Source organism: Candoia aspera, chromosome 13, assembly GCF_035149785.1.
Source record: "Candoia aspera isolate rCanAsp1 chromosome 13, rCanAsp1.hap2, whole genome shotgun sequence".
NCBI lineage: Eukaryota > Metazoa > Chordata > Lepidosauria > Squamata > Boidae > Candoia > Candoia aspera.
Genome location: NC_086165.1, coordinates 1,800,239 through 1,815,042, shown reverse-complemented (window position 1 = coordinate 1,815,042; position 14,804 = coordinate 1,800,239). Strand labels below are relative to the sequence as shown.

General features: G+C 42.5%; 1 protein-coding gene across 1 annotated transcript in view; it reads right to left on the bottom strand.

The window, feature by feature from the left end:
• OTUD7A (OTU deubiquitinase 7A) overlaps positions 1–13,980 on the bottom strand; it is a 29,337-nt gene extending 15,357 nt beyond the window's left edge. Inside the window, exons 1-4 of the mRNA XM_063314247.1 lie at positions 13,885–13,980; positions 9,395–9,540; positions 4,602–4,799; positions 2,399–2,617 (exon numbers count right to left, since the gene is read on the bottom strand). Coding sequence (XP_063170317.1) covers positions 2,399–2,617; positions 4,602–4,799; positions 9,395–9,536 — 559 coding nt within the window. The 5' untranslated portion in view covers positions 9,537–9,540; positions 13,885–13,980. The remainder of the gene's footprint in view (positions 1–2,398; positions 2,618–4,601; positions 4,800–9,394; positions 9,541–13,884) is intronic.
• Positions 13,981–14,804: the final 824 nt, after the last annotated feature.

The window sequence follows — 14,804 nt, the reverse complement described above, 5'->3', positions numbered from 1 at the left end:
CTGGTTAAATTTGCTCCGTTTATCTATCCTTTCCTTCCATTAACATGGTATACACACGCACACACACACACACTTACATATACACACACACAAAACCAAGTAACAACACAATGGAGACTTTATTATTAAACAATTCACGTAAGATCAAAACTTTTATCATGCAACAAATACTTTGATGCAAGTCGCAGAAATTATTTTCTCATGTGTAACTTTGGATGAAAAAGCTAAATAATTTTATGCTTGTAATGCTGATACCTTACACTGCAGTTCATATTGATGGAATATTTTTTCTTCTTTATTTTCAATACTCTAAGCTGCCTAAATGTATAGTACATCAAGAATCTTTAATTATATTGTATAAACATCACTGTATTGAAATAATAAATGTATCAAGGTAATACAATAATACAAAGGGGAAAAAATAATACAAAGAAACAAAAAAAAACTTGGTTAATAAACCCTGTTAAGATATAAACTAGCATTTCTGGAAATTCCTACCATGGCTGTTTCCTGAGCTAGCCTGCCTTGAAGGCTGGCATCAACCTTGAAAGCCTGTCCGATTTCCTCATGTCCCATCTTACACTAAATTTTAGTGTATCATTTTAGGGTTATTCTGAGTTTCTTTCTCACTCTTCCTTCTCTCTCTGGGCTGTGTAATCCCCTCTCTGAGTCCTTCTTAAAGCCTTGTTCTGTCCTCCTTTCATAACTTCCCCAAGGTCAGCTCCAAATTCCTTTACAAAAGGATGCAATCCAGCCAACGCTAACTGTCCCGAGACCCTCCTAATTGAAGAGCAATCATTGCATCTTTTCCATTGCAACCAGTGAGTCTTAGGCGGAATATAAAAAGGGAGAAAGCAATACGTAACACAAAAATATGAGGATGCAAATCAAATCAAAATTCTATTTTGTCCCACAGAACTCTTTCTCCGATGGAAGAAAGTAAAAACCGGTTCTTTTCAGCAGGACCAGAACTCCCCAGAACTTCTACCGTCAGATCGATTGCTGCATTCGGCCTCCATCTCTGAAGTCGCTCATTGAGATCTCTAAAACTTCACATAGCTCCCAGACTAATTGCTTGGTTCCTAGTTGCCTAATCCACTTTACAACTGCATTCTTTAATTCAGAAATTCAAGAGCTTTATGACACGTAAGGAACAACAACATGAAGCCAAACAGACTTTGGTCTTTTAATCTAATAAGAGTGGGGGTTCATTGCAGACCAATAAAGGTCTATTGCTGATAAATCTAAGCATTAATAGCTGAATTTATGAAAAGCACTTGATAATCTCCACATGTATTCAATAAGCAGCAGCTGGTGCACACTTCCTGGCCCCAACCGCTCTGATTAAATTTAAATTAGGTGTTCACTCGGGAAGCATCATTTTAAGTGTGTTGGACTGCCTTTGGGAGCGATAAAATTAGAAGTAACATGTTCTCATTTTTAGCAACTTGTTTCTTGTGGGCTTTGAGAAGTAACAGCCCATCACCTGCTCCATGCAAGAACTGCAGTGCAAGATGCTCTTTAAAGGACAGTAATAAATTATCCCCTCCCCCCAAGTCCTGCTATGCTGTCTCATCATGGCAGAGGGTGTTCCTGGAGGGATGCGCAAAGGATGCCAAAAGTGAAGTATATATATTCCCAGCAGGGCCACCCAAGGCGTGAAGGTCATCCCAGCTGCTCAGCTCAAGCCAGCAGGCACCTCTATTGGGCTCAGTGGTCACTTTAGTGGCAACGGCAAAGGCATCAATTCATTCTGAGCAGGAGAAGGCAATGGCAAACCATTCCTCTGAGTCCTTTCCCAGAAGACTCCTTAGAAGGTATGACCTGGAACCTCCAGAATTACGGTGCTCTTGGATCCGTAGAGACCAAGATGTCATGCAACCACAAGTGCACCACATAATTCATAAGGACCATGGTAATAATGGAAGGCTTAGTCACATGTGAAGCTCAACCACATCTTCACCAGACTGCAGAAATTTACCTCTGTGGTTGTATAAACAACCACTTTGTCTTGCCCATCACATTCCCTGGGACATCTTCAAGATTACGCAAGAGAAAAAGAAGCAGACATTCTCTCTCCCTCCTGTCTTCCATTAATCATGATTTTATAAATGTTTATCAAATCCCTCCTACACACTGCCCACTTATTAGATTAAAACGGTCTTTTCTTTGGCCTTCGGTTGCAGCCAAAGTGCAACTTTATCTCTCCGATCATTTTAATCACTCTTTTTCATGCATTTCCTAACTCTGTTACAATCTTTCAGAGATGAAAGAGCAAAGTTGGCACACAGCTTTAGTTTCTGATATGGGTAATCAGTTTCAGCAGTCCCTGGGCTCAACAGAGGGCTCCAAGAAAAGGTCAGAGCAGCCAGGAATCCACGCTTGAAGGATATCTCACCAGCTTGTTCCAAAGCAATCATGGTTGCCTGCTCAATCAGGTCCCGTTCAATGAAGCTCCTAAAATCTTCACTGTAAACACTGAGGTCAGGGAGTTGGAATGTGTAGATGGGCATCTCCAGAGAGAAATGGTCATTGTTGCATTCGGTGGCCACGTGGGAGCGAGCGAGCGAGACGATGGTGGAACTGGCATGAGATATTCCTCTAGAAAGCCTCTTCTCTGTGCAGGAGGACAAAGAAGGAAAGGAGGAAATGAGACCACGCACCCACATCCATTTACTCAGAAGTCACTCCTATTGAGCTCAGTGGGGTTCAAATCCTAATAAATGTGCTTAGGACTTCAGATGTCAGGTTCATTCTTTGCATTTTTTCTTTCGATACACACAGTAAGTTCTCCCAACTATTCCATATTTCAGCTACCAAAGCCAGAAAAATTGGTACACTGTTCGATGGAGTTTGTGATGGAACTTCAAGTGCTTGTATATTTACTCAATTGCGTATTACACAAATCCAGTCTGCAGTGGAAAACTCAAAAAACAATAAACCTTTGTTCTCACATGATTTTAAAAGTGGGCTAAGAGTTGGAATATCCTAGGGGATAAAAACATTTCAAAGGCCAATATAACCCAACAGTCAGAGGCAAGGACAATAAACATGCCCCAATCACCATGACATAATTGTAGATATATTTTTCCTCTGCTGCCTGATTTCTCTTTGGTTGATATCAAACTTCTTTCTCTTCATCTGGTATAAAACCTTTGCCTTTCCCCAGATCATGATACATCTTTAATAATTCTCCTCTTTGAATTAAATTCATCACAGAGCCACCCCTTGACAGCACAACCAAGCATGGAATAAAATCAAGTGAGCTTTAATCTTGGGAAGACGGCAGAAACGGTCAAGCTCAAATCTCGGCCGCTTTGGTTGATGTGAAAACTAGGATGACATTTACCAAATGCGGCTTCAGAAGAAGGCAGATCCCGCCTGTGCTTTGAGGCAGCTCAACTGATTATCAGTCCAAGGGGTCAACTGATAGCCCTGCGGCAGACATAGAATCCAACACTGTTTTATTTAGTGCAAAACAAATCCTGGTTTTGGAACCGTCTGAGCAGTAAGCAATCTGGCCTAAAGACAGTGAGTCTGTAGCATCACCGCCTTCTCAGTGAAGCCCACGCCCCTACAGGGTGTAGGTCTATTGACCAAGCAAATCTCCTATACAAGCTGCCCTTCTAAGCTTGGTATGATTTTAATTTTTGCTACTAGTTACCAATTTTTTTTTCGCTTACTGGGGATGTTTTATTCTACTTGTGCTGTGTTGCTAAACACAGGGAGCTGTTTTGAAACACAATGGTACACAAAACTGAGAGATAAATAAATAAAGCCCCCCTCCCCAGTGCAAGCACTCTCTATGGATTCAATGGTTTCTTTAAGACCAACAATGAGGGTGCCATTCTAATTGGGGTGGGGGTGTTGCAACAAGAAAAGCGCTGCCAGTGAGCCCAGCCTCCTTCATTTCCCTTCATGGAGGAGCCATTAAAAGATGTTGGTGGGAGGTCTACATAGGGTTAAGTTGGAGAAGGTAGTCCTGAAAGAACCCCCAAGCCAAGCCATGGGGAGTTCTAGAGGTCAAACCCATCACATTGAATTGCACCCAGAAACATATCAATATACGTAGTCCTCACTTAAGGACCACAATCGAGACCTGAATTTTGGTTGCTAAGGGAAGTGGTCATTAAGTGAATCCGATTTTATGACCTTTTTTGCAGTGGTCATTGAACGACAGTGAATCTCCACAGTCGTTAAGCAAACCACATAGTTGTTAAGCGAATCATGCAGTCTCCCATTGATTTTGCTTGCCAGAAGCCAGCCGGGAAGGTCGAAAATGACCATGGGATGCTGCGATAGTCATAAATGCGAACTGGTTGCCCAGCACCCAAATCATGATCACATGACCACAGGGAAGCTGTGATCGTTGTAAGCATGAGCACCGGTTGTAAGTCGTTTTTTTCAGCACCGTCGTAAGTCTTAACCATCACTGAACGAATGGTCATTAAATGAGGACTGCCTGTAATCCATGCAGCGACCGTAAATAGCTGTTACAGGACCGTAGCCACATTGGTTGGCTAATATACAGACCCAGCTGAAGTTTTGGAGTGCTCCTCAGAGGTAGCCCATGCAGAAGGCATTGCAGCAATCCACTTTACCTTGAGAGAGATCCTCCTGTCTAGGAAGAGAGAGGCGCTCACTCTTGTTCACCTGCTGGGAAGGGTCCTTATCCTGCTGCTGCTGTGGCTGCTGCTTAGGATACCTTCCTTCGTTGAACACCTGGGGCAGGTTCGCTGTGTGCCCCTGCCTGAGCTGTTCATAGTCACTCAGCGCAGCAGTGAAATCCCAGTTTTTGCCTAAAAACACAGGAGAGGCCGGCAGGGTTGACTTTCAAAGGCATGCTGATGACCAGACTGATATCAGCAACAGGCAGCAATTGTTTCAGATCAATTAAGCCACAGTAAAAGGCATCTGTGTAAAAGTAAAAGTTAGCAACGGTATGACATTTGTGCTCTACAGTTCAATACGGACGACATGGGCTATTTGCAAGGCAGATCCATCTCTGAAGATCTTCCCGAATTTTTAAGGACTTTCCCAGTGAAGGCAGTCCATTAGAAGCTCTGCCACTGTTGAAGGCACTGGGGAATCTGGTAGAGAAATATCTCTGAAACGATGACCCAACGGGTCATGGGTTGTCTAGTATGGTGCAATGATGGCCACCAACTTGGGTAGCTTTAAAAGGAAAGTTGACCGAAAACCAGAGGGCGGTGCTCATTCAACTTAATGGTTCTAAATTATCTACAATTAGAGAGGCAGTAAGGCCCTTAATGCTCGTTTCTGGGTGGGTAGTGTTTTACCCATCCTCTGGCCATTCCAGGAAGGAAGGGATGACGAGGTGATCTCTTAGCTTTCATTTCTCTAGCTGGATACCTGGGCTATGGAAACAAGCAGTACCTGGTCAATAGAAGGCTGAAATGCTGATACAGTTAAGTAGCCAAAAAACCCAATAGAAGTTCATGGTATATTTAATGATGACTCAGCTTTAAGCAATTCAAATATTTAGCGCGCTATCTCCACAAGAGATAGTCTACATTGGTCTGCAATACCGTAAAATATTTAAGCTGGTCCAGTAATAAAGAGTCTCCTGACAATTTTGGATGAGTCCAGTGATCAGGTGTTCCAACAGCAATACAGAATGCTTAATTCATGTTTTATTGAATGCATCTCTGCAAGTAGAATGTTTTCCAAAATGGAAACAAGGAAGCATGATGTATGTTCAAACAAGCTGCGCTTATTTCATCCGTTGAGGATTGCTTTCTAACATATAATATGTAACTTCCATTTATTACTGGTTTATCGTCTTTACACTGTTACATTCTTAGGCACCCCCCCCCCTTAATTCTTGCTCTTGACTGCTGACGTACAATCACATTAGACCCTTATTATTTTCAACGCGGTGCTAATAAATAAAACGCTAAAGTATTCATTACATCATCCTCCCTTAATTGTTCATGTCTAAACAGCCTTTTCTTTCCCCATTCTGTTCTGAACACATACTATCTATGTGTTGTGAAGGCAGAATACGACAAAAAGTGCAGAGCTCAAACTGTTGCAATTAAATGTTTGTTATCAAATGATTTAAAAAAAAGCATGCACACAAGGATAACTGGATTAAAATAAGGGCATAAGCAAGCCCAGTCGGCTGGAAGGATCTCATCTTCTAATTCCAATCATTTTCTAAAACAAAAGGGTAAAGTTCTTTGGAGAAAGAGGAGGAAGGGGGGGGGGGTCATAAGATCTAATCAGCCTCAGACTCTGCTGGACTTTGAGAACTGAAACTTTTATCTGAAGACTCTGTCAAATCACCTAACCTGTAAGTAGCACCTTCCCAGTTCAGCCTTCAATCTACCGTGCCTGCTTAACACAGCTCTCCATGTTTGATCAACTGATATCTATTTTCTGCTCCCTGCCCTCTCAGGAGTAGTCTTCACTCTTTATTATTAAATTGCTATTTCCTACATTTTCTCAACAAGACTTGAGCTCAGTCCCTCTCCAGGTATTCTGCTATTTGTCTGAGGAATCTAATGTCACAGCATGCTACTCTGATATTGTTGCTAGTTTCTAGGCAGCTCTTTGACTTCTGGCAGGATACTGCCAGAATCTTGGTAGGAATCGGTAGTTCCTCTAGTCCTTCATATCCTCATTTCTTCATGTTCTAGGATATGTAGAAGAGCTGTGTTAGTCTGTGGTAGCCAAAAATCAGAAGGAGCTTGGTAGCACCATCAGACTAAAAATTTTCACTGGAAGGCATACATTTACTGAACCTGAGCCCACTTCGTAAGATGCAAATGTGATTGAATGGTATTAACTTTCACGAAGTGCAGCTCACTTCGTCAACGAACCTGTTAGCCTGAAAAGGTGCTACCAGATTCCTTCTCGTTCATGTTCTAGAAGAGGGATTTATTCTCTGAACTTGGTGGTGGAGCCTGCAGATGATAGATGTCAAGCAAGCCCAGAAGCGAACATTGAGGCCTTGTCTCTCCATAACCTGAGAAAATATTCTCAAATGGAGGGATCTGAAAATCAGAGTTATGAACCAACCCATTAACCAACAAAATCACAATGCTACTGCAGATATCAGTTTTGTATTAAAGTAGAAGTTGCTATTTGGCAGCAGCTCTCCTGGTCTTCCTTAGGGTTACTTTCCTCTGATGTATGAAGTTCAGCAGAACTCTGCTTCGCTTCTGTGAGAGCTCCAGGAGAGACCGCAAGGCTGTTACTCTGCGCAGTCCTCCAAGGTGACATGTACTGAGGCTACATCTATGTTTAGTCCAATGAGGGAGCAACACGTAGTTGACTTTGGCAGCTTTCAAAAAACTAAAAAAGTTTGGAACTGGTTCGAAAACCATAGGCCTGTACGCTAGCACATTTTCTTTTCAAACTTTTAGGGAGTTCTGTTTGTAACCATTGGAAATAACATTAGAAGATCCACAAACCACAACCCCCCCCCCCCCCAATACAACCAATGATTCAAAAAACTTGCATGCACCCAAATCTGCTAGCAAATGCTTTCCTCAGGTTAGTAAAGCAAAATCATGTCTCAGCATTCCAGGTCTTCATCTGAATGGAACTACATTATCAGGATGGGACGCTGGAAAATAATTAAACGGAAAGCGTTTATCTTTTAATTTCTTATTATGAGAACAGAATGTCCATAGTATTTTCAGATACCTTGGACTAAATCTAAGATCTCAGCTACTTTTGGGAACCATTTTGATGGCGGAAAACGCTTTTGTCATTTTTATTTCACATTTGGCTTATATGCATGGAAAAGCAACAGAAACAGTAGCAGCTTTATTTTGCAAAACTGTTACCTCTAAGCAACAATTCAAGCAGTATTATCAGCTGATAGAATATACTGCTGTTAAGAGTTTCAAGAGATAAACCTTTGCCTGCCAAAAAGAAAAAAGAAAGAAAAAATGACATATGAGTAATTTTTGGCTTTTTCACCAGATGATGACTATTCGTTTTCCGCAAAGCAGAATGCATTTAATTTTCTTCTACTGAAGTAGAGCATCATTAACACCAGAAGGATGAAAGCTCTTAGCAATCTCTGAAAGGACTGTCAGAAATTACCACATTCTCCTACCACATGCTCTTGTGCGCGCGGTCTTCACAGATCGGCTGACAATGAGGTGAGCCTCCGTGCTGACATTTCTTTTAAATGGCACGGTAAAAAGCTGGCTGACGTCAAACAATTAAGTTGCTTTTCCACGCCACTATTATTTAAATGTTACCTTCATTTGGATTCGCAGCCGTCTTGACCGAGAATCACCCACTCCGATTTCTTTCAAAACACACACACAGGACACAACTCCTGAACCGTGTTTTTTTATGTGGCCCTCTTAAAAGTTGAATTATAAACGATTCATGTAACAGTAAAGATGAAATATTGAGCATAACCTATTGTTATGGCATGGGACCAGGATATCTGAGGGACCGTCTCATCCCGATTACATCGACCCGCCCCACCCGGTCATGTAGGGAGGGCACGTTACGGACCCCGTCTGTGAAAGAATTCCATCTAGTGGGGTCTTGGAAGTGGGCCTTCTCCGCTGTAGCTCCTGCCCTCTGGAACATCCTTCCCCCAGAGGTGAGACAGGCCCCCTCGCTCCTGACTTCCGAAAAAGACTAAAGACCTGGTTTTGTAGGCAGGCTTGGAATGGGAGGGGGAATAGTTACACCTGGGGATGGCTAGCGCCCTCAGTGAGTTTGAGGGGCCTTCTACACTCACGGACTGATTAAAATCTTTTGCCACTTAGATTTTATTGCATTTTTATTTTATTGTATTGTTGTATTGAAATGCTTTTAAATTTTAACTGCATTTTATTGTAAACCACCCAGAGTCCCCCATGAGGTGATGGGCGGCGAATAAATGTATAAATAGATAGATAGATAGATAGATAGATAGATAGATAGATAGATAGATAGATAGATAGTTTGCGGAGAGTCAAGACTTTTATCTCAGCCCTCCAGGCTGGGAGCGCTAACAGGAGGCATGCTACGCATCAGCAACTAAAAGATGATAGGAGGGACGTCCATCTCTCATAAATGGCCTTAAAATCTGCCCTTAATTCTAGCACTAAGGAGGCTTTCCTGAGGTCGGTGTAGTTCTGGCTTCTTGATCTTGCCCAACCGGGGGAGCTTCGCTCTACCAGGAACGGAGTGCCAGCGTCCAACTTTGCCAAGAAGACTGGTGGCAAAACGGCAGGTCTCCTGCCCTTTACGGCATCTGCTCACCACCGCTTCTACCTGTCAGTCTGCCTCGTTTTAGAGACGAAGTCCAGTGAGGTGTATATTCCGTATTGGGGGCTCACGCCCTGAAACACGTGCAAAGGAAACTGAAGGAGGCCCCTCCCCTGCTGTTCGCGTTCCAGAAACAGGATCTTACCTTCCAACAAGTCTCTGGCTAGACCAGGCTCTGCCCCCGTGGACTGAACGAAGTCAGAGAGGACAGCATCCATATCAAGAGTCATGGGATCATGTAGGACAGCTGCTAACTGGGCAGCAGAAGAAGCAAGGTTAGAAGACATCCATCTGCAAAGAGGGAGAAAGAAGATCGCAGGTAAGTAACCTACTGAGCGATGTGAGACGTCAGCTCTCTGAAACAGAATCCCTGAAAAATAAAAATGGAAGTTCTGACTATGCATGCTTGACCCTTTCTGAGACTTCCATAGCTGGTCAGCCCAGAGCCCCAATTCTGCTGCAGGTGGTCCTTGCTTAATGACCACAATTGGGACTGGAATTTCAGTTGCTAAGCAAAGTGGTCATTAAGCGAATCCAACCTGATTTTATGACCTTTTTTGCAATGGGCGTTAAGCGAACCACATGGTCGTTAAGGGAATCAAGCAGTTTCCCCACTGATTCTGCTTGCTAGAAGCCGGCCGGGAAGGTCGAAAATGGCAATCCCATGACCACAGGACGCTGTGATGGCCATAAATGCGAACCGTTTGCCAAGCACCCAAATCGTGATCACTTGACTGCAGGGGTTGAGATGGTTGTAAGTGTGAGGACCAGTCATAAGCCAGTTTTTTCAGCACTGTCATAAGTCTGAACCATCACTAAACGAATGGTTGTTAAGTGAGGACTACCTGTACAACTCAAAGTCATTATGCCCACACTCAGTCCAACATTTATGTCTGCCCAGCTCTTTTGTGAAAAATAAACTGCAAAAATAAATTTCCATAATCACTGACTACACCCAACAAGAGAGTTTGGGGATAAGAAAGACCACTGGTATGGTAAAGTCAACAAATCGGGGCTTTAAAAAAAAAAAAAAAAGGTGTTCTGGGCAAAGAACAGTCTTGTCCATTCTTCCTCAAACACTCCTTAGGTTTTTCAGGCAATCACTTCTTAAGGGTTCCAAACTGTCTAGAATGATAAGGCCCAAAGTTTTCCTTTAAACAATTAGCCTTAAAATTGATACTGTCCAGCTGCAGACTTATTTTTGTGGTATAAAAATCCGTAAGTGCATCACAACTCAACACATTTTTTTATACACAGCCTGCTCTAGCTGTATATTGCCTGTGTTTTTAAACTGATCTAGGAACTAACATTACAAGTCCCGGGTCAGGAATCCTTCGGTTCCTATTTCCCAGCCATAAATTCACTTGGCAACTGATTTTCTCTTGGCCTTAGCCCCAAGCAGTGCTGGGATACTACTACACTCTTAGAGGCTTCTTGCAAGGGTCACTAATACCTTCTCTGTGAAGCGTCAGAACGGATATAATTACAAAGTGCTGCTATTTTTTAAAGCTCACCACACCTTTGGCCTCCACCACCATTAGAGACAGGCCCTGCTCGCATGTGCACAATCTTATTAGGATTTATTGGGTTCATCCCTGCCTGGATGCCGCGCTTTCCTGGTGCGCTCCATTCTCTTCCTTTGCGGCGTGATGATCACCACCGGACTCCTCCTTTAAAACAGAGATACTACTCTTCTTGCAGGGATCCCCTCCATAACTCTCCTCAGGAGCAACAGACGACATTTGTTTGGCCAAAGAGGGCAAATGCAGCAGTGCTCTACACAGCCAAGTCAAGGAATCTCTTTTGACTGTAACTAGGATCGCAACCATCAGGAGAACAGAGAAGGCTATTCCCAGCCCAATTCCCAAACCAGTGCTCCTCATTTTAAATGAGTGAACCACTGGCCCACGTCAACTCTTCCGAGCTGATATCACAGCCTTGAGGGCTGAGCCCCCAGTACAAGGCTCTGCTCACATAATCGTTGTGTTTCCTGAGGTCCTGTGGCTTTTTCATTATTGCATCACAATCAAGCTGAGGATCAAGATGACCTGTCAGGCCAGCAATGACCCATACAGCCTTTTGGCTCCCCTACAAAGAAATGTGTTTGATTAATGGTTTTATGAAACCAAGATACCTCCAAGTTTCAACCAGCCGTTTCCTTGGACGTCTCATCCTGGTATCTAAAGCAACATCCGCTATGATTCGTGACCTTGTCTGGAAGAACACACCACGTCAAAACAGGCCCTGAAGAGCTGCTTACGAACTGATTATATAATCTGTTTGTTAACGTTATAAATGATCCCATTCGTACAGGGCTCCATAGCCATCATGGAAAGGAGGACTCTGTGATTCAACTTTGCAACTGAGGCTCGCTTGGTTTCAGCGATTTGGAAAATTGTGACCATAATCTCCTGAGCTATAAAGGGAATGGGCTGTTGGGCCACCGTGATTCATGCTTTTGATCGTGGATTCTTTCATTGGTTGTAGGTGGGGCAAGCCTTGAAGGGAAACCTGTGATTCCCTATTTGCTTGTAGGCTCAGTTGAAGGTTTTGGTCTTCAAAGGCCTAAAAATAGCATGGGATTCAAGACACCTGAAGAGCAGCTGCTTGTTCCTCCAACACAGCCAAGTTTTCATGCTGGCTGGGAAACCTTTTCTTAAAGCAACTGGTATGCGCCAGGGGCTATTTATTTATTCCGCATCATGGTATTTTAGTGCCTCGTTAAAGTTGCTGGATTACCGGATCTTTAGTGCAGGTATAAATGTTGCCACTCCATGACCACCCTGGGTGCATTTATATGTCACTGCTTTAGTTTTGCACTTTTACCTGCCTTTTAATGGTTTTGTTGGATTGTTATAAGCCACCCAGCGCCATTAAGAAAATGGGTGGCATATACATTTTCTAAATAGAATAGAATGGCAATTTCCCCATACCGTACATGACTGAAGGACATGCGAGGACCTAGTCCATGGACTAGCTTGGTTTGATGCCTTAGGGGAAGTAAAGCTCACCTTGAGGAAACCCATAGGGATAATTTTATACTTTGATGGATTGCATTATATAGCACAGAAGACTTGTATTTTATCAAACAAAAATAGATCTCACAGAAAGCCAAGGCAGTTGGCTACAGAACAGCACCAAGGATACCCTGTTCATCTTTCTTCAGAAGTTGGAAGACGCACTTCTTATGCATAGTGATGGCATCATTTCAAGCTCTGAACGGTGCGTGTGTGCATGCAGCAACTTATGCCAGCTGTCTCTACCATCCAGTTGCTGAGATAGGAAACTCACACACCAGTATGTGACAGTGAGTCATTGGCATAATTTGTAGGTAGCTAATGGGACCAACAGCTGAAGAAACGCAAAAGCAGCCTTGTTTCCATGGCAGGTCCACAAGACCAGCTGATTGCAGGAAGGCTCTAGGATCCTAGGTTAAGAAAGCTCTTTTCTAGCACCTTATTTTTAAGGCTTCGTTTACCTTGTTTTCAATATACTGATATTACCGTTATTATTTGTTTGCGTCAGCCAGATGAGCAAAGCACTTATTATGCTACTCCACGATTGCACCAACTGTGTCACCCATGCCAAGTATAATTACTCGTCCTTGTTCTGTTATTCTCACTAAAGCACTTCATCTAAGGACCTGAACATATAATAAGACATTTAAGACACCAGCAGCAGATAGGTGCTTAAATAACAAATAGATGGTTCACGCCTACTGCGCTGGATTTCAGTTGAATATATTCTGTGCCTGATAGTACGTATTATTGTAAGACCCCCCCACCCCCCGCTATTTGTAATCAAGATCAATTCTGTATGGGCTGCGATGAGTCCATTAAGAGAACATAAATATTCTCTTACAGAGATTCAAGTCCCTTGTAAAACAAAATTGAAAACACCAAGTGTGAAGCATCAAGTTGGGTTGGGCTTCGACAAAGTTCAAACTTTCTTTCAGCCAACTTCTGAAGTTCATATTCAGCTCCTTCAATTAGCTAAGATGAACCGTAAATCTCGTATTATTGAATAAAACACAGTGATGCAAACATTTCACTTAAGTATACATATACACATCTGGTTTCAGTTTGAGAAGAGTCCCAAAGTTCAGGTCTATTCAAACAGAAGGAGAGAAAATAGTTGTGGGAAAATCCCAAATAATGCTGCAGGATGACATCTGACCTTTGGGTCGAATAAATCTCACAAACCTGCATTCGCTGTGAATGAAAATTTACAATTTACCTGCCTTATCAGGATCTTGATAGTTCAAGGTTTGCCGTTTTGTAGAGGATTGGAAGCTGCAGAGAATGGAGTTTGTAGAAATTCAAATTACGGGAACTTATCCCCTCGTTTTTTGCAAGCACGACCCCTGTGTCAAAGCATAATGCTTCTGAAACCATGAGGGCTAGGAACTTAACCTTCATTGGATAAGTACTGTTTATGAGGAAAGAGAAGCTTTAACATGAGACTGCACAGGCCACGAAAAATAAGCGGAACCCGTCTATCGCAAGAAATAACAAGAGGTCCCCTGAACGTGTAATTCCAGTCCCATGGCACTTGGCCACACTTAGAGACCATCCAAATGAAGAACGGAAAAGAAGAATTCTCGTCCACCTTCCAGTGAGGATGGATTTGACTTACTTTCAGCAGACTTTAAGTAAAGGTTCTGTGCCGTGCGTCAGATGGCGAAGAAGCTAGTTCATTTTTTATCACAGTAGGCCGTGCGAATAAGTTGTGTCTCCTGAGAAATCTGTAAGGAAATAGGATGTCTGTTAAAACTAAAACTCTGGAGTCAGGGATATGCATTGGCACCAAAAGAGATGCAGAATTCATCCTACGGTTCCCTACACCTGACTGGTTTTGTAGAGAAACCTCTGGGTAGTTTCAGGACCACATAAATCTTTAACGACAACATTATCATTCTTCACTGCTGGGGTGGATAAAACGGAGCTGCAGGCTAAAGTAGATACAGGGTGTACCAAAAGTCAGGCCATCACAGTATATTTTATTAATTGATTTCTTTTTCAGAGAAAATGTTACTGTACCTAGGAATGTTCAAAGGCCATGTGTCAAACCAGTAAGTTTAGAAGAAAATGGCAACCTATTTGAACAGCTGATGCCTTAGAGCCCCTCCCACCTGATCAGAATTTTTAACCTCTTGGATTTTATACTTATTTATTGCATTTTATATCTGTAATTGTTTTTATAGATGTTAATTGTCATTGTCATAGTCTTGATTTTATTGTAAACCGCCCAGAGTCCCCCTTTTGGAGGAGATGGGAGGTAGCAAAATTTGAATAATAAACAAGTAAATAAATGTATGCAATGAACTGTCTATGGAGCCTGACTTGGCGGCTTCTACGACACCGAGAATTCTCAGCATTGGGCATACTAGCTGGAGATTTAAACATTTAAAATTTTTTACTATGCTCACCTAATGAACAAAAGATCAACACGACCACCACCAACAGGATTAAAAGAGCGACACAACCTCAAAATTGATAAGCACAGTAATAAGGAAAGAAAAAAACCCAGCTGTTTATAAATATAAATTGAATAAT